Here is a 20,955-nt window from a genome sequence, read left to right as displayed (position 1 = left end):
AATAAATATAGCAACTTTTAAGTTAGAGTTTCGCATCCCGCTAAACATTATCAGATAGATGTTATAAACTTTTATGAAATTAATTAAATATTATGCGACCATATAATATATTCTAAATTCTCGTTATCGAACAAAAGTTGTTCAGGAGGTATAATCCATCTAAACATCATAGATTATAAGTATGAAATTTTTTAGTTGAAGTTATTCTACTAAAATATCCTTTAAAAACTGAAGCACCAAATTACCCTCTATGTAAAAGTAAATTTGTCTCCCATTTAATAAATAAGTAAAAAAAAAATCTCTTTTTAAATAAGTTATTTGGACTACTTATTTCTCTATCTGTTTCACTTATCAATGCACCCAAAATAAATTGGCTATTTAATTGGGACTCTATTAATTGCAGGTTAAATAAAACTGGTATCAAAATAGGAATTTGCTAATAATTGAGATTTTTTAATTTATAATCAATGGCCGGGTAAGGATATTTGTTTAATTTATAATCTTGGTCTCATATTTTTTGACTCAAACTCATGCAAAAATACTAAATTAATGAATACATAACACGTGCCTGACATTTTACATATACTATTATTACTTAAACATGATTTATTAATATTTTTTTATTTACATACTTTTTAACCATGACAAACTAATGCTTTTGGTGAAAATATCGATTGTGGGTAAGTAGATTCCCTCATCCAAAAATAGGAACGAAATCCACAATGAACGTAATAAACTTTAACCAACACGCCCACTCTTTTGTTTATTATGAAAAAAGCAAATTGTGAGAAAACATAGAAATGCATTTATGACATTTTCTACTAGTAATAACTAAATTAAAGTTTCTTCTTCTTTTCTTTTCCTCAATCGGCAGCTATCAATTGTAATTGGTTTATCCGCCGTCTACGTGATCGGTGCCTTCGTCGGGTGGAGGATTCTAGCTTTACTAGGTAATGTTATCATCCTCCATAATCTGCAATTCTCTTTGCACCAACTTTTTTTTTTAAACTTAAATTTCTTAATAATTTTTCAGGAGTTGTACCATGTGGCCTGCTGTTTTTGGGTCTCTTCTTCATCCCCGAGTCTCCAAGATGGCTGGTAATATTTTTTCTGTGCCTGTTTATATTTAAACGCTCTGTTTTAAAGGTAGAATTGGGACTCGCCCGGGCTCGCCCCAGGGCGGATCACTCGTAAAACGTCCATGGGCTTATGTGTGAGGCTTAGTTTTGTGAGACTTATCTCGGCCGTCGGGGCTTACGCCCCGGACATGCCCAACGTCCAGCGTACTGCGCTCGCCTAATAGAACCTTATGCAATTGTGTGTAACTAATCTTGTAAATCCTCAAATTTTCTTAATAAATCGTTGACTACAAAATTACTTTTTTCTTAATCATAAAGCATTAAGTTGAGAGTATTTTATGTCATAATTAAAATAAATATTATTGCACGTTATCCACTAAGACTACTATGATAGTAAATTTTAAATAAATCTTTCTTAAAAAGTATTTATTTATTAACTTTTGTTATGTCTTTATTATATAATAGTCCATAATTCTTTTATAATTATTTTCCTAAATATTATTTTTTCACGTTTACGAGATACAATACTTTTTAATTTAATAGCTCAATATTAGCTATTAACTATTTACAAATAATTAGTTATCATGGTATTGTATGGTGAATTATGTATCACTTTATTAACTTGTTGAAACTTAAACATAAATGATGCTAGAGAATTATATTTAAATTGTAAATTATGTTTTTATATAAATTATCTTTCAAATAGAAAGCATATTAAATAAAAGGAGTATTTTAAAAGAAATATCAAATTATAATATCGAAATTCTTTCAAGATTTATTACTCCTTAAGAGATACATATAAGATTTCGTATCGAATACATTACTTTTGATGTTTGAGTTGTAACGACGTTGCAGCTAATTTGCATATTATGATATATGTCATACTTTTCGTATTATTCATTGTTGAATTATAATTTATAAATATTTTAAATAGATTATTTGTTATAATTTTGTGATTTAAATGTAATTTTTATAATTATTTTTTATTTTATACTATCTTAAAATTCTTGAAATTAGTAAAACTTAAAGATCTGTGGTACTTACGCCCCATGTCTCAAAGCTTACGCCTCGCCTCGTCAGAGGTAAAATGCCGTGCCTCACGCCCCCACCTTCTAAAACATTGTTTAAACGTTCTACATTGTTATTTCTTTTTAATGGAGAAAGAATTGAATCTTTTTTCTTTAATGTTAATAGTTAAATCTACTAGTTGAGAATATATTTTAGACTTGTTAGAGACTTCTATTATTATTATTATTATTGAATATACCAGTAGGCAGGGTGATCACGTCAAACTATGCCTATAAAAAAGGCTAAGCGATCGTTGCAAATATAATTGAACTTAGAGTCCGGAGTCGAAATCTTCAGGAAACTAACCTATCTATTACAACCTTCACTATTGCCAAGAGTTAAGTGAATCAATTTTCCGGATTATCAAATAATGATCTGAGGTTTAAATGAGTACTTTCAGCTAATAGAATACAGGAAATTAGCAACTAATTAGGCGAAGAGTTGTTTTCAAGATTAAGGAGGTCTAGGGTCGAGACTTCCCCAATTGTCGAATTCTTTTTGGCTATGTTAGCTATAATTTCGCTAATTATTCTCTATGGATCGTGAACACTCAACTTAAAACAGTCATCTGTCGATCAATCACGATACTATATTAGACGTATTCTCTCGAATTGAACTACTCTAGTAAGCTATTTTAACAACTCACACTAACCACGTCAAAGTTTTGTAATTTTTAAACCTGCTTTTAAACCCAAAGCATTAATCTCTCAAATACCTAGGAGTGACGTCATTCAACAACAACCTAAATATGCATTCTTTCTCATGCAATAGACACCAAATAGGCACCATTAATTGAGGGCCCTTCAATTAACTAAGATAAGCACTTAGTTGAACAAGTAAAGAATTATAAAGGATCAATTATAATAACATGCAGTCAAGAATTCATCCCACAAATGGTTCCATCAAATCCTAGAGTAGAAAATTGGCTACTCATAATAGTATGTGAATATACACTACTAAAATTCAAAACCAACACTGAAATATAGGAAGAAAAAGTAAAAAAAGCTCGTCGCTAAATCCTTCGTCTTGCTCCTAGCATATTTCTACCTCCGAAATATTATGCTTCCTTAAAAAACAATTTAAATATATAATTGTATGGAGTAGGACTTTTATGGGGAAGAACTACTCAATCCCAACTAGGAAAGAAGAGTTGGGACGTCGCGTCACACGAGCTCCCAGCACTTATAATTTTTTTCTCGCGAAGCGATCTACGCCATCATCTTAATTCAATATATTTCTTGAGGGCCATCTCCTCAGGTTCTTCAGCCCTCGTGCGACGCACGAACATAGATGAGCTTCCAACTCTTTTCTCTTCTTGCTTCTTCACCTTTCGTTTCGCGTCAAATCATCTTCTTTTGCTCCACTTCATTCAAACTTGTTGCTACACATAAGAAACACGTAATGAGCATAATTCACTTTAAAAATTATGTAATCTCCCACAAATCACATAAAAAAGAGATGAAAACATATTCATAAATATGCACTTATTGTCATTTATCACCACCACACACTTAAACTATTGCCCGTCCTCGAGCAACACTAAAATTAGGCACACCGGCAAGGAACACATTCAAAAGCAAACTTAAACATCGCAGTAATGATAATGGTTTATATCAACGCTTAGAACTCAACATATATACTATTGACACTCTTCCTCAAGTTTTAAACCCATGCCAAGTCTCTTAAAAAATCTTATGTGACTATTTCTAACATTCTAAACTCAAAAATTGACTCCAATACATTCCATACTATGACACACTTTATGTGCCAACTCAAGATCTAAGGACTTTACAAGTCCTTTACAAATCATGTGCTTTCACCATAAACCAAAGAGAGAAATTAGTCTATACACTCAAATATAATTTAAGGACTCACATATCAAAAAACTTCGCTCACTCTCACAAATAAACTCTTATGCCACCCAAGTCCGTACCATAGGATTTCTCGTATGGTAAGACTCGAATAATCTAAGATAGTACATTCTAGGATCAATTAGGACTGTAGGCTAAAGGGCGAGTAGGATATATCTAGAGAAATAGTGATTAACCTTCTTAAGTAGTTTTAGTACACTATACTTTATTTTCATGCACCTTCTTATCATAACCAACTCAAATACGTTGCCATAACACTATACACAATTAGTCTCATCTTCTTTAAGGACATCAACACATAGATACTCACTAGACGGGATCAAGGTATGGGAGGTGTCATCTTTTTCTTTTCCCCTTTGTGTTTTTTCCTACAAACTCTGTATTTTGATATCTCTGGCTAATAATTCTCTTATACACAGGTGCACCTTTTTTTACCTTTTTATGGTTTCACTCAAAAGCTACTCAATCTCTTTTTTACTCTTCTTGCGACTTAATTGCTTTTAAAATGGTTAACAAGATTTGATCAAGAACAAAAAAAGTATTTGGCTTTTAATTTCTTCGGCACCAAAGAAAGGTCTATAGGCTTAAAGTAGCTGACTACGGGTAATATTAGCACTGGTAGATACAATAACTCAATAGTCAATCAAAGAAATACCTATGCCATCTCCTAGACTTCACTGACTTAGTCATTTTTCTTTGGCTCACACAGGGGGCAAGTTCTAGACTAGCAAGGTTTGACATAAAGTACAATCAAAACCTTACATCTTAAAATGCACATAACTCACTCAGACTCTAAAATTGAAGCACTTAGGTACAATCATCATATAGTTCAAACATATATGAAGTCATAATAGGAGTCAAGAGATGAGCCCAAGTATCAAAATAAAGTCATTTATATTTTCAAGGCATGTAGTTACAAAATTCCTTAAGGAAGTAATCATCTCACAAGCTTCGAACTTAAGTACTAAATAGAACTCATCAAATAGCACATATATTCAAGTTTGTCCAATTTCACTTGTTAGTTATAAAAGAAAAGAAATTTTGTATTTTTTTTTTACTTTAATCCATCAAAAAAACTGTCTAGGAACTCCATTGTCAGGAAAAGTCGAAGATTTTTTGAAAAGTTTGAAAAAATCCACCTAAAATTATCCGGTTCAATAAAATTAGCATCCTCGGGAAAGAATAGTGGTTGAAAGAAAATTCAGGATTAAGCCAATAAAAATCTAGCTACAAATATACAATTACAATGACATCAAGTGTGATCATATAATAGCAAGTAACATGTATCACAAGATCAATTAGCAATTAAGTATAGGCTAACAAAATCCAAAACTGATACCCCCACCCCACACTTAAGAATGTGTATTATTCTTAGTTGCACAATATTACAAAAATAAAAGATCAAAAATAGAGTGGATATCAGAAACTCCCTTAGGTGGACTTTAGTTGCGGGGAGAATCGGTCTCAAACCTCGGTCCTCGATGATGTTGGGTCTGCCAATTCAATGCCACATGCGTTGACTACTTCTATTAACTCACCCTCCCCAGCAGGAGGGTCTCCAACCGCATCTACATCAGCCTCAGTAACAACCGTGGCTGGCTCAGCAGTAGTAGTGCCCTCAGTAGCACTTACATCGATCATCTTTTCAACCATTAGCTCCTTAAAATTGGTTAGGACCCCAATATGCCTTACCTGTTTCAACCCACAAACTGTCTCGAGCATCACAGAAAACTACTTTCGCATCCCCTGATCTCTCGTCTTCTGAGAAGCTAAAATGCACGGTCTTGTGCCTTCATACTACTTTCAACTGTTGAAGTGCACCTTCCATATCAGTGATGTGCTCACCATATCCCTTCTTCTGTATGCTCCCTACTGTCGGGTCCTGAATAGCGAAGATATCATGGAGTCCTTTCTCATTAACCCCATGCATCTTATCACCCTTCTTAGTTGACTTGTATTTCTCTAGTAGTGCAATCAATGTTTATACAAAATAGAGTGTCCACCGCATGTTCTTAAGTATCATTGTCATTTGATTCCCCAAGATTGCCCCGACGTTCATAATAATACTTGTTATCAGAGCATCCGCTCCTAAATTACAATAGACTTGTGCATTGTTGGCATCCACTTGTTGTAGATCCTATTCAATCAAGCTTTGGCTTTTCTATTCATGTATGACTTTGTCAAACCTCGATTCTTACTCCACTTTGCCTTCCCGATCTCCAACACAATACCTCAAGTATATGGGTGTATACGGTCAAAATCGAGCTTGCCCGATTTTGTATGGTTAATCGAGACCGAGGTGGCAGACCGAGGTTCAATCCCAAGTTACATTGGATCGTTACATGAATAAATATTGCCTAGCTCGTGATTCAGGGATCGATCGAGATTGAGACCAGCTAAGGTCGAGACCGAAAAGGATAGAGATCTAGCGAGATCGAATGAAGCCTGCTAAGTCGAATAACAGAAAGTCGAGAAATCCGTGATCGGGCGAGGATTGTGGCGGAGATCTCGGCATGTATCAAGTCAAGACCGGTTGATTAGCCAATCAGGAGATTTCCTTCTGTATTTAGAATTGTACCATATGTAGAACTCCTCTACTATATAAAGGGGGGTTCCAATCATTTTGTAAGGACATATTCACGCATAACAAAGCAATATATTACATTTTCTCTCTTAAGCTCTCTTATTCAGTAGTTCAGTTCTTACTCTTCAATAATACACTTAGTTGGTGCGAGGGCAACCTAGCTCAAGGGCCAAAGCTGTATGATATATCGGTTTACTTTATTTTACAGTTAATTTCTAACTTCAATTTTCATATTTCTCAGTTTATGCCAAGTGAAATCACATATCCTTAAAACCACTTATAAATTTAATTGTTATCTGATTTTAAGGGTAAACAGTTTGGCGCCCATCGTGGGGCTAATGATAATAGTGATTGCCTGGTGTTAATTTTCATAACACACACTGCTTTACATTTGTTCTTGTAAGCGTTTTTGATTCCAGGATTAGCATGTCGAACTCTTAAGCAGTGCCCACACACATCGACAATGGCATTGGTTTTCATGGCGAAAACGACAACGTAGCCGCCCCAGGAAACGAAGTGCCTCTAGTTGACCTCGAGGGAGTACCAGTTGTAGACCCCATCGACGTTAGTTCCCATGTTGCCCTAAATGCACATCTGGGCGTTGACCCCGAAAATAGCATCCGCAGAGACGTTCGATCAGCCGGTCAGAACGCACATGGCGGCGAAGAAGGCGGAATCAGCATTCGAATAATATTCAAAATGTTGCAGGCTCAACAAGTTGCAATAGCACAACTTCAAAATCAGAACCACGCACCGAGGAGGGTCGAACCCGAGCCATCACATGAAGTTGTTCACAGGGCCAAACCAGTGCCGGCGATGTCAAATGTGAATGAGTCAGGGACCGACCCCGCTATCTTGAAAATGTTCGAGGAGCTGATAAAGCGAATTGAATCGGGGGAGAAGAAGATTGAAGCGAATGACAAAAAAGTGAAAATATATAACTCCGAGTTGATCAAATTCCGGGGGCACCACCGATTTTGAAGGGTTTGGATTCAAAGAAGTTCGTACAAAAGCCCTTCCCCCTGAGCGCGCCTCCTAAGCCCATTTCGAAGAAATTCCGCATGCCAGAAATTCCCAAGTATAGTGGAACTACCGACCCCAACGAACATGTCACTTCTTACACATGCGCAATAAAGGGGAACGATCTAGAGGACGATGAGATTGAGTCCGTACTGTTGAAGAAATTCGGAGAAACTTTATCAAAGGGGACGATGATATGGTACCATAATTTGCCACCTAACTCTATTGATTCTTTTGCCATGCTCGCAGATTCCTTTGTCAAAGCACACGCCGGAGCGATAAAGGTCGAGACTAGAAAGTCGGACCTCTTCAAAGTAAAACAGGAAGACAACGAGATGCTTAGAGAGTTCGTATCTCGGTTCCGAATGGAGCGTATGGATCTGCCATCGGTCGCCGACGATTGGGCCGTTCAGGCTTTCACTCAAGGCCTAAACATACGAAGTTCGGTAGCCTCACAACAGTTAAAGCAGAACTTGATCGAATATCCACATGTAACCTGGGCCGATGTGCATAATCGGTACCAGTCAAAGATTAGGGTCGAGGATGACCAGTTGGGGGCTCCTTCCGGGTCCGTTTATACAAACAGGACCATCGACAGAGTTAAAAGGGATATTGACTGGGAACCACGGTCAAACAGAGATCGATATCAGCCATACGGTGGAGATCGGAGAAACAACGGGCGTGGACGCAACCCTGTTCGAATTGATAGAAGAAATGATCGAGGACAAAGCTCTCGAGGGCTCATGAGTAAGAGCGGTTTCGACATAAATGTCGAACCCAAAGAAGCACCACGACTATCAGAATACAACTTCAACATTGATGCATCAGCTATTGTATCGGCCATTGGAAGCATCAAAGACACCAGGTGGCCCCAACCTCTGCAGGCTGATCCGGCCCAGAGAAATCATAATCAAATGTGCAAATATCATGGCACCCATGGTCATAGAATAGAAGATTGCAGACAACTGAGGGAGGAGGTAGCCCGTTTGTACAACGAAGGGAATCTTCGAGAATTCTTAAGCGATCGGGCTAAAAACCACTTCAAGAACAGAGATTCAAACAGACAGAATGAGCAAGAAGAGCCGCAGCACGTGATCCACATGATTGTTGAAGGGGTCGATATTCCTCAGGGGCCCGTATTCAAACGCACCAAAGTGTCGATCACGAAGGAAAAGCGGACTCGAGACTACGTACCGGAAGAGACCTTGTTTTTCAGTGACGAGGATGCAGAGGGGATCTTACAACCCCACAATGATGCACTCGTAATATCTGTCCTTATGAATAAAATTCAAGTTAAACGTGTTGATTAATCCAGGTAGCTCGGCTAACATTATTCGATCGAGGGTCGTAGAACAGCTCGGCCTACAGGATCAAATTGTGCCCGCAGCCCGAGTACTTAACGACTTCAACATGGCAAGCGAAACCACCAAAGGTGAAATTATTTTGCCAGTGAACGTGGCCGGGACCATCCAAGAAACAAAGTTCCATGTGATCGAGGGTGACATGAGGTACAACGCCCTGCTTAGAAGGTCGTGGATCCATAACATGAAGGCAGTATCCTCGACCCTTCACCAAGTTCTGAAGTTCCCGACATCGGAGGGAGTCAAAACAGTGTACGGGGAGCAATCCGCCGCCAAGGAGATGTTTGCAGTCGATGAAGTGATACCGGTATCAGCACTCTCATCAACAAAGGGATCAGATTCGAAGGGAAAGCAGGAGGCCAAATAGCAACCACAGACACCGGCCTCGACCCAATTGCAGGAGCATGGGATCGACGTAGATGACGACTACTGGATCCCTCGATCCTTCATAATTCCCGATGACTCCGACGCCACCAAGTCAACGGTCGAAGAGCTGGAACAAGTCATACTGGCCAAGCATCAGCCCGAACGAAAGGTATACCTGGGCACAGGGCTAACCCCCGAGCTCAGGAAAAAAACTTATTCATTTCCTTAACGCTAACACAGATTGCTTTGCTTGGTCCCACCTCGATATGACAGGGATCCCACTAGAAATTACCACTCACAAACTGAGCTTGGACCCTAAATTTTGCCCGATGAAGCAAAAAAGAAGGCCCCAGTCCGAGGTCAAACATGCCTTCATCAAGGACGAGGTAACCAAACTTCTCAAAATAGGATCCATTCGGGAAGTTAAATACCCCGAATGGTTAGCAAACATAGTGGTAGTATCTAAGAAGGGAAACAAACTTAGAATGTGTGTAGATTATAAAGACCTGAATAAAGCATGTCCCAAGGATTCTTTTCCTTTGCCTAATATCGATCGTATGATCGATGCCAGGGCCGGCCACGAGACTCTCAGTTTTCTTGATGCCTACTCCGGGTACAGCCAAATACAGATGAACCTAGAGGATCAGGAAAAGACCTCGTTTATCACTAAGTATGGTACCTATTATTATAATGTAATGCCATTCAGTCTAAAAAATACTGGTGCAACTTATCAACGCCTAGTAAACTGAATGTTCGAAGAACAAATAGGAAAATCAATGGAATTTTATATTGATGACATGTTAGTTAAGTCCCTGCGAGCAGAAGACTATTTAAAGCATTTCCAGGAGACTTTCGATATATTGAGGAAGTACAATATGAAGCTCAACCCCAAAAAGTGTGCATTCGGGGTTGGCTCGGGCAAGTTTCTTGGTTTCATGGTGTCCGATCGGGGAATCGAGATCAACCCCGATAAAATCAATGCTATCGAGGATATCACGATAGTGGATAATGTAAAGGTCGTGCAGAGGTTGATGGGGCGGATAGCCGCCCTAAGACGATTCATTTCGAGGTCCTCAGATAGGAGCCACCGATTCTTCTCGCTGCTTAAGAAGAAGATCAATTTTGCAAGGACTCCGGAATGCCAACAAGCCTTGGAGGAACTAAAGCGGTATTTATCGAGCCCACCGCTGCTTCACACCCTGAAAGTGGATGAACAACTTTACCTATACTTGGCAGTCTCGGAGATAGCGGTAAGTGGAGTCCTGGTCCGAGAAGAACAAGGTACGCAATTCCTTGTCTATTATGTTAGTCAGACATTAGGTGAGGCCGAAACTAGATATCCAAACTTAGAAAAATTAGCGCTTGCTAAAAATAAGCGCCTCTAGGAAACTAAAACCATATTTTCAATGTCATCCAATATGTGTTGTAACAACTTATCCTCTTCGAAATATTTTGCACAAACCCGAGCTTTCGGGTCGATTGGCCAAATGGGCCGTAGAAATCAGTGGGTACGATATTGAGTATCGACCCCGAACCGCCTTCAAGTCTCAAATCTTGGCGGACTTTGTGGCTGACTTTACGCCGACTCTCGTACCCGAGGTTGAAAAAGAACTACTGATAAAATCGGGTACATCTTCGGGAGTCTGGATCCTCTTTACGGAGGGTGCTTCAAACGCGAAGGGGTCCGGACTAGGCATCGTACTAAAATCACCAACATATAATGTAGTTAGACAGTTTATTAGAACTACAAAATTGACTAACAATGAGGCCGAGTATGAGGCCATGATTGCAGGTCTCGATCTAGCTAGAAGCTTGGGAGCGGAGGTCATAGAGGCTAAGTGTGATTCCCTCCTCGTGGTAAACCAAGTTAACGAGACTTTTGAAGTCCGAGAAGTCCGAACGCAGAGGTACTTGGATAAACTATAGGTGACTCTACATCGATTTAATGAATGGAACTTGCAACATGTACCTTGAGAATAGAACGGGGCCGACGCTCTTGCAAACTTAAGTTCATCGGTCGAAGACGACGAACTCAACACAGGGACTGTCGTACAACTCGTGAGATCGGTAATCGAAGAAGGTCACGCCGAGATAAACTCCACAAGTTTAACCTGGGATTGAAAAAACAAATACATAGAGTACTTAAAGAACGAGAATCTTCCATCAGATCCAAAGGAGTCGAGAACTCTGCGCACAAAGGCAGCATGGCTCACTTTGTCCGAAGACGGAATACTGTTTAGAAGGACGTTCGATGGACCGTTGGCAATATGTTTAGGACCGGGAGATACCGACTACGTCCTACGGGAAATTCACGAGGGCACTTGTGGAAATCATTCCGGTGCCGATTCGCTGGTCCACAAAGTAATCAGAGCAGGGTACTAGTGGACCGATATGGGGAAGGATGCATGGGAGTTCATTCGAAAATGTGATAAATGCCAAAGGCATGCGCTTATGATTCATCAACCCAGGGAACTATTCCACTCGGTCCTGTCCCAATGGCCCTTCATGAAATGGGGAATGGACATCGTTGGCCCTCTCCCGTCGGCCCCAGGTAAGGTTCAGTTTATTTTGTTTATGATTGATTATTTCTCTAAATGGGTTGAAGCACAGGCTTTCGAGAAAGTCAAAGAAAAGGAAGTCATAGACTTCATTTGGGACCACATCATATGTCAATTCGGGATGCCCTCCGAGATTGTATGTGATAATGAAAAACAATTCATCGGCAGCAAAGTAACTAAATTTTTCGAGGATCACAAGATCAAAAGGGTCATATCAACACCTTATCATCCCAGCGGGAACGGACAAGCCGAATCGACCAACAAAACCATCATCCAAAATATTAAGAAGAGATTGACCGACGCCATAGGAAAATAGAGAGAAATACTACCCGAGGTTTTATGGGCATACCGCACAACATCGAAATCCAGTACCGGAGCAACACCGTTCTCGTTAGTTTATGGCGCCGAAGCTCTGATCCTGGTCAAGGTCGGAGAACCTAGCATCAGGTTTCAATATGCAATAGAGGAGTCGAATAACGAGACCGTGAATACGAGCCTGAAATTATTGGACGAAAGAAGCGAAGCCGCTCTCGTCCGATTGGCCGCCCAAAAATAGCAGATCGAAAGGTACTACAATCGAAGAGCCAATCTTTGATATTTTAACATCGGGGACTTGGTGCTAAGAAAAGTCACCCTCAACACCCGAAATCCGAATGAAAGGAAACTGGGTCCGAACTGGGAAGGACCGTACCGGGTTTTCGAAATCATCGAAAAAGGATCCTACAAGCTCGGCACGATGAACGGCGAACAACTGCCAAGCAATTGGAACGTATCACACCTAAAACGATACTACTGCTAAGGTACGACCCCTCCCATTTTTATTTATATTTTAAACTAACCCTTGTAAGTGTTCGACCAGAAACAACGATGGATTCTTCGACACGAAGCCTTTAGGTCTGAAAGCACGCGTTGCACTCTTTTTCCCTTAGATCGGTTTTGTCCCAAATGGTTTTCCGGCGAGGTTTTTAATGAGGCAACCATTGATCGTGCTAACTTAGGATAATTCAACAGTATCCGAGGCTTCTTTACAATCAACCTCGAATACTGGGGGGCATTGCCCTCGAATGTCAACTTTGATGCGAGGAAGTTACCTCATGATAACAGGGTCTCGATAGGAAAAATTTGTATGGGCCAAACGGTCAAACGAACCGTGCCCGCGTAGTTTGCTCGAACCCTGGCACAAAACATGTACGCATGTATAATCATTTATAAAGAGAAGTATTTTTCTTTACCGATATCTCATGCCTTAGAAAATTTTTTCTACTTTACAATTTCATACTCTCGATCTATTATATAAACAGGATTAAGGGCCGACCATAACCAGAGTTCGGATAATTACCCCCACGCTCGGGGACTACCGTCCGAAAAATAAATGAGACCGAATTCTAAAAACTTCGAGATCATAAGACCTTTTTAAGCAACCCTCGATTTTTATAGGCCACGACCACCCCACTCAGGGACTACCACTTCGGGAAAGCTCGAAGTAAAATGAGAAAATAAGCCCAAGGGGAAAATCCCGAACTAAAGAGGCTACGGCCGAATTAACACGGGTCGGAGACGTCCGAATTCCATAACAAAACAGGCCTTCGAATTCTTTCATAAACCGGTTAAAAAGGCTACCCCCGGTAAAATCATAAAAGGCTTCGATAATATTAAGCCTCGAAAACTCTAGTGAGTACAAAATTGTTCGAACTCTCCAACAATTCCTTATTTCATGCTAAGGCATTACAAGTTTTGCAAATACAAATGATAAAAAACTTTTTCAAGCCGAAAAGTGGAGAAAGCCATAAACAATCTTTTTACAAAAGCCTAAGGGCTATTTTTTGCTTTGAGTTCAAGAGACCATCCTCGCTCAAATAAAAAACCTAAGGGTTACCTTACTTCGAGTTCGAGTAAGCACTCACTCGATCGTGAAGCCTAAGGGCTATACTAGTTCGGTTTCAATCAAATTGTCTAAACCTCGGACCTTAGAATACAACTTCATAATTTTATGAGGCAGAAAGGAAGAAAGTTTATATATATATATATATATATATATATATATATCAAAAATCATTTACAAGGGCAGCATGGCCTGATCAAATTTCTCTACGAAAGACCAAAACGGTCTTAAAAGAAACACAAAAAAATACTAATCCTAAAGGACTTAGTCTTCTTCGGGAGAAGCATCTTCGCCCTCGAGGCCTTCTTCGCTTTCAGATCTGCTCATACTCCTAGAATCATCATCATCAGGAAAGGCCAACACTCTGGCTTTAGCTTCAAGCTCCTTAGCATTCTTGATCTCGGTTGTAAGATCGAAGCCACGAGCATTGATCTCCTCGAGATTCTCCCTTCGAGACTGGCATTTAGCATGCTCGGTAGCCCAGTTTGCTCGAGCCTGAGCAGCTTCGGCAACCTCCTTTGCTCGAACTTGAGCAGCTTTAGCGTCGGACCACTAGACGGCCACCATTGCATCAGCATTAGCCCTGGCCATTTTGACCTCCGATTTGGCCGCTGCAAGTTCTGTGGCCACCCTCTCTCAAATGGAAGTTGCTGAACCCAACCGAGACTGGAACTCCTCAATTTTTTTGGCTTACACCAAGGCCTTCTCTTTCAAGCTTCGGAGTTGGGTCTCAACCGAGGCCAGTTGAGCTCGGGCAGCCTCCTTTTCTGAGGCAAGGTGATCCGTGTTCTTTTTCCACGCCTCGACCTCCGCTTTCACTGCGTCCACTTCCTCACGAAGCTGCCCGGTAACATCGAGCTTTCGCTGAACCTATGGGACCGAACTGTTAGCCACTATGCCTGAGTCAGTGTCAATAACTTCAAAGATTCTTTTTACCTGCTTGGCCAGATCATCTTGTTCTTTCTAAGCTGCTTCTAGCTCATCCCGAAGTCCTTTTCCTTCTTCTTCTCTCTGCTCACTAAGAAGCTTGAAGGCATCTCTCTCCTCAGTAAGCCCTTGGATTTCAGCTTCGTACCAGCTCAGCTCCCCTCGGGATCGTAAGAAAGCCTCGTGATGAAGCACAAAAGCCTACAAAAATAGAAAGAAGGAATTATACAATGGGAGAAAAGTAGAAGTATGAAAATTGACAAAGAAAATATGAATTTACCTGGTTCAGGGCCTGTTGGGCTTCGTTGAAAAGACAAGGCGCTCCCACCTCGTCCATCTCGGCTTGGTCTTCTTCCGTGACCAAACATCGGAGGTAGCTAGCCACCCCTATGGGGGCAGCAAGAACCCAGGCATCCTCCGGGACCTTGATAACGATTGTTCGCTTGCACCCGGGATCGACACTAGGGGTTGGAAACTGATTGGTCAGTTTAAAACTTGAGGAAGCCTCTCCCAAACTCTTCTTCGGAACCTCCAATTCACTCAGATCGGTGAAACCTTCTACCCCAACAAAATATCCACTGAAAGGATCTTCCTCTCCATGGGCTCCTTCCCCGTAACAAGTCTCCACGGCCTGAGCGTCGCGTATCATCGACTCGAAAAATAAAGGAAACGAGGGGGAATCCCCAATCTTTATTGCCCCACGTGGGTCTTTTGGGGCGCCGCCTCCATCTTGGGGAGCCTCGAGCCCGATTTCTGCACCAGCATCCACCACCTCTTCAAAGGTTTCTTTGCCCCGAGATAAAGCATCTTCGGATCCTCTCGGTTCGGGGAATTGGGCCGAAGTCTCCTCCTTGACCTCATTGAGCCTAGATAGAGTAGCATCAACTCCCACCGGTTCCGGAGTTCTCCGAATCTCGGTGCTAGCTCGCGCACGGGCCACCAGCCCAGAATCATATTCTTTCTCTTCTTCTTCTTATTCTTCCCTTAGCCTTTGGACTGACTCCATAGACAGTGGGATTGTGTTCTCCTTGGGTTTACGGGCTGTTCTCTTCTTGGGTTTTTTACCCTCGGAGTTCGAGGCCTTTTTCCTCTTATTCTCTTTCGCCGGTTTCGAGAGGTCTCATAGTCGTGTTCTTTCCGAGACCTACAAAAGGAGAAAGTAAGTAAACTCATGTTTGAAAAGATGTTTGAACGATAAACAAATCGGTAAGTCAGGAAAAAGGCTTACCATGAGTACGAGCCTCCCACCGACCCTTTGACAAATCGCGCCATGCGCGCTCGGCGTGTGTTGACGTCGAAACCTGTCTCCTAACCCAGTTCTCGAGGTGGGGAACCGCACCCGGCATCCAAGCAACGGCTGCATCGAGAGAAACACTGATAAGAAAGGATGAAGAAGTAAAAACAACAAACAGAAATTAAAGACGGAATCATACTTACGTTTCATATTCCATTTCTCAGGAAATGGCATGCTCTCAGCCGGGATTAGGTCCGTGGTCTTCACCCGAACGAACCGGCCCATCCAGCCCCGATCTTTATCTTCATCTATACTCGAGCTAAGAGCCGTGGTGGCCCGATGTTAAAGCTTTATCATCCCACCTCGATAGAGTCGAGGGCTATATAATCTTATGAGGTGGCCAAGGGTAAAGGGAAGCCCATCGATTTTGCTCACGAAGAAATGGAGCAGTATCACGATCCTCCAGAAAGAGGGGTGAATTTGGCTGAGGGTCACCTAATATTTCTTGCAGAAGTCTACGTTGATCGGATAGAGGGGACCCAATGTGAAAGGATAAGTGTAAACACTCAGGAACCCTTCCACGTGGGTGGTGATCGATTCTTTTGGTGCCGGTATCACAACCTCTTTATTTCCCCAATTGCAATCTTTCTTCACCTAGTTGAGGAGGCTGTTGGGTATCGAGCATATATATCTCGATATCGGCTCGCATCGACCAGGAACTGATGAGGGTTTCTCGACCTTAAAGTCGGAATCTATGACACACACCCCAGGAATAAGTTCTTCAGGGCGTGGCTCTACCACTGGTTTCTCGCTGGCCGGCCGAGATGAGGAAGCAGCCTCTTTCTGCGGAACAGTTTGAGATGTTTTGTCCATTTAGTTTTTGTGGGCAAAGAAGAATGGAGACCGAAGTATTTGGTGTTTTCGAAAGAACAAGTAAAGAAAGTCAAAGATCCGAAGAAAGGAAGCTTTGAAGAAGGAAAAGAACTATAAAGATTGGAAAAAAAAGAATTGAAAGTAAAGTTTGAAATAATGAAGAAGGGGCTATTTATCAGTTTCACAACGACGATTCAAAATTGGTAGTGGCGGACCATCGACTGACGTGCATTAAATACCTGGGAAACTATACCGACGAGACGTTTCAGTCACTTCTGCTTCTTATGTCACGACGATTACGCCATGATCGAAGGCTCAAATCGTTTCTTGTCATTACTCTCCAAAAAACGAGGGGACTATCTGTATACGGTCTTGCCCGATTTTGTATTCTTAATCGAGACCGGGGTGACAGACCGAGGTTCAATCCCAAGTTATATTAGATCGTAAAATGAATAAATATTGCCTAGCTCATGATTCAGGGATCGATCGAGATCGAGACCAGCTAAGGTCGAGACCGAGAAGGATAGAGATCTAGCGAGATCGTAGGAAGCCTGCTAAGTCGAATAACAAAAAGCCGAGGAATCCGTGACCGGGCGAGGATTATGGCGGAGATCTCGGCATGTATCAAGTCAAGACCGATTGATTATCTAATCAGGAGATTTCTTTCTGTATTTAGAATTGTACCATATGTAGAACTCCTCTACTATATAAAGGGGGTTCCAATCATTTTGTAAGGAAAGATTCACGCATAACAAAGTAATATATTACGTTTTCTCTCTTAAGTTCTCTTATTCAGTAGTTCAGTTCTTACTCTTCAATAATACACTTAGTTGGTGCGAGGGCAACCTAGCTCAAGGGCCAAAGCTGTATGATATATCTGTTTGCTTTTATTTTACAGTTAATTTCTAACTTCAATTTTCATATTTTTCAGTTTGTGCCAAGTAAAATCATATATCCTTAAAATCACTTATAAATTTAATTGTTATCCGATTTTAAGAGTAAACAATGGGGTAAGTCTGGCCTCTGCTATCTTCTTAAATACTCTGACTGAAGGGGAATGTGGTAGTATATATTTATCGCAATGGCGGAGATGTCAGCATTCTTCCCTCGAACCGACACAATGTCATTGCCTTTGTGAGGATCCCAGTTTGAGTATAACTCCCACACGAGGGTCAAGTTTGACTCGCCTTTTCGAACCTTGAGTGAAACGTGCCCAACCTTTCTTCTTTATATCTGTCAGAATGTTCGAGCAGCTCATCTTGGTGGCCTCAAAGTTCAGTGGCCTCTCAAACAAAAGTGGATTGATTTGGTTCTGCTTAACACTACCCCACAATCGCCATGCTTTTTCACTTGCAAGTTCTCCTACACAGACTTGTCAACCGGAGCACTCGGTTCTCTTTTGATATATGTCTCACCATTGTAGTAATGTCTGTGTTTACCCGAAAAATCGAATAACGTTAAATTTATGTATGGTTCTAAGGATACGTAATACCCTTTGATACAAATCATATAGAGAGATAGCAATACGAATATTCTTGACTACGAAAATGGGAATAATGAATCAGAAAGAATGAAGTAAAATGAAGTAAAACAAGCACAAGGAGATATCTTTTGTTCCAGTGTATTCAGTATGTCCATAGCTTACAAGGATCCCCTTTTATAGTAGAGGGTCATTACTTTATTTATAACAAAAAATAATAAAATAAAGCATATAGTGGAGGACCCATGATGATTTGTCTCTTCCTCGATTCCCGCCAAGATTCTCTCTCTTGGTGCGGTTGCAACGGCTCTTTTCTGTGAGCTCGATACTGGCTCGAACTCGTTACTAGGTCGAGCCCTTCGGTCTTGGCTCAAGTTCGACCTTCGGGATGGGCGTCGCGTATTTCCGAGCTCGAAGCAATGCCTTGCGGATCGATTTGGTCACGGGCTCGATAAGGTTATCGAGCTGACTCCTCGAGCAGCCTTCGGACTCGAGGCTCGTTAGTACTGTCTTCGGAGCTCACTCCTAAAATCCCACTCCGATTTCCTACCACTTGAACTCGATCGAACGTAAGAAGGTCGAAATCTATTTCGACCATATACAGATAGTCCCCTCATTTCTCACGAAGGATGCGGTGAGAATCGATATGATTTTCGACGGTTCGATCGGGTTATAAGCTGACATTGTAACAGGGATCGATTATGACGTATGTGATAGCTGTCCCATCGATTTAGTCTTTCAAGGTATTTAATGCTTGTCAGATAGCGGTCGACCACTTTTGATATTGAACCGTCATGATGCGAGCCTATAAATAACCCTTCCATCTAACATTTACCACTTTTACGCATTCACTCTTCCAAATTTTCTTATCATTTCTCTCTATTCGCTTGCAGAGCCATCTACACCAGAGTTTTGGTGTCGTCAATTTTTCACTTTCCTTTGCCTTTCTTCCTCTCATATCAATGGCCAAAACTTCGAAAACTGTACCTCAGAAGGAGAAAGCTTCTTCTTCACGGCCATCCGGCGACAAGGCGCCGGTGGAGCCGTCCACCTATGACTATGTTCCCGGCCCGTGTACTCTGAAGATCGATTTTAAGGTTGAGAATCCTTCATCTGTTCCGGGTCGATGCGAGCACGTGTCGATGTACATGTGCTCTATAACGGAGGGTCATCTCGAGGCCGTTAGGAAAGACTGCAACTGGGGTTCCGAGGTTATGTTGTAAATTTCATCTCCCGAAGAGAGCGTCATCACCCATGTGGAGGGGTTTTTAAGTGTTTACACTTATCCCTTTACATTGGGTCCCGTCGACCCGGTGATCATTGATTTTTGTAAAAGATATCAGGTCACCCTCGGTCAAATTCATCCCTCTCTATGGCGTATAGTAATCCTACTTCGCTTCTTCTCCATCAAAGCCGGGGGGCTGGATTTTTCCCTGAATCACCTCATACGATTGTATCGGCCTCAAATCTTTCGAGGACTAATCAGACTTCATCGTCGGGCATCGAAAGCTTTGATGTCGATCATCAACGAAGACAAGGATCGGGGTTGGATGGGCCGTTATATTCGGGTGAGGACCCGTGACCTTATTCCGGAAGAGAAGATGTCGTTCCCCGAGGAATGGAATTTCGACCGTAAGTGGTTCTCATAAGACGTTGCTTTTCGTATCTTTTCCCAATTTTTTCTGATGTCTTTCTCCGATATACAGCTGCCCCTTGGATGCCACAAGCGGTGCCCGACCTCGACGATTGGGTTCGGAAGTTAGCTTCGACTTCCTCTTATGCCGAACGCGCTTGGCGTGATTTGGAAAAAGGTAGATAGGAGGCCAAGAATCATGGTAAGGTTTTACTTCTCGTTTCCTTCGAAGTGTTCTCTGTGCTCCATTCGTTACCGATTTCCTTTCAAGCAAGTGTAACCAAGGATGCCGCTTTGAGGCCTTCGAGCGGTGAAGAAGGAACCAAGTCCCCGGTCCCGAAACTGGGGAAAGATAAGAAGCGAAAAGCTTCTTCTCGGTCAGAGGACCCCAAGCGCAAAACTCGAAGGGTGAGGAGGAAGGCAATTGCTCTTCCGATTGACTCGGTCCAACGACTGAGAGAAGAAGAAGAAGAAGAAGAAGAAGAAGAAGGCGGTGCCTCGGCTTTGGTGATCCGACCTATGAGAGCTATCGAGGTCACCAAAGCTCCTGAGCCGATGGTGGCTGTACCGGTCGGGGTTGGCCCCGGGATCTCGAGTCTTGATGGGAGCGCCCTGAGTGATTCGCTTGGGGCTATGACAGTGGGTCATTCACCTTCCCTTCCAACCTTTTCTGAGGAGGCGTTAAAGGAAGCTCGAGAATTGAAGACCCCCGATATGGGCGGAGGCTCTAGTGTTGGGGATCCCTTTCGGGATTGCTTTACTGGAGTCGATGATGCTTCCGATATTGGTGACGCTTCTCTTCTACTAGAAGAGGCCCAACATTTCATTACTCGGGTAATGATTTTACTATACTTGGTTTCTTTGTTCTTTTCCAAACTTGACTTGTGTTCTTTCCCTACTATGCAGGCCATTAGTAGGTTTCGAGTCGACCTTAGCCAGTGTGAGGTCCAGCTTCAGAAGGTCTCGGGAGAGAGATGCCCCGCGGCTTCTTTGCTGCCAAAAGGATGAGGCTATAAAGG

General features: G+C 41.7%; 1 protein-coding gene across 7 annotated transcripts in view; it reads left to right on the top strand.

Moving 5' to 3' along the window:
* LOC107817836 (sugar transporter ERD6-like 8) overlaps positions 1–20,955 on the top strand; it is a 100,191-nt gene that overhangs the window by 58,837 nt on the left and 20,399 nt on the right. For all 7 annotated transcript variants that reach the window (XM_075247282.1, XM_075247280.1, XM_075247281.1 and 4 more), the window contains 2 exons: positions 875–950; positions 1,034–1,098. In XM_075247282.1, coding sequence (XP_075103383.1) covers positions 875–950; positions 1,034–1,098 — 141 coding nt within the window. The remainder of the gene's footprint in view (positions 1–874; positions 951–1,033; positions 1,099–20,955) is intronic.

This window comes from Nicotiana tabacum, chromosome 24, assembly GCF_000715075.1.
Source record: "Nicotiana tabacum cultivar K326 chromosome 24, ASM71507v2, whole genome shotgun sequence".
Classification (NCBI taxonomy): domain Eukaryota; kingdom Viridiplantae; phylum Streptophyta; class Magnoliopsida; order Solanales; family Solanaceae; genus Nicotiana; species Nicotiana tabacum.
The sequence above is the reverse complement of the archived record's forward strand: the minus strand, read 5'-3'. Positions and strand labels throughout refer to the sequence as shown.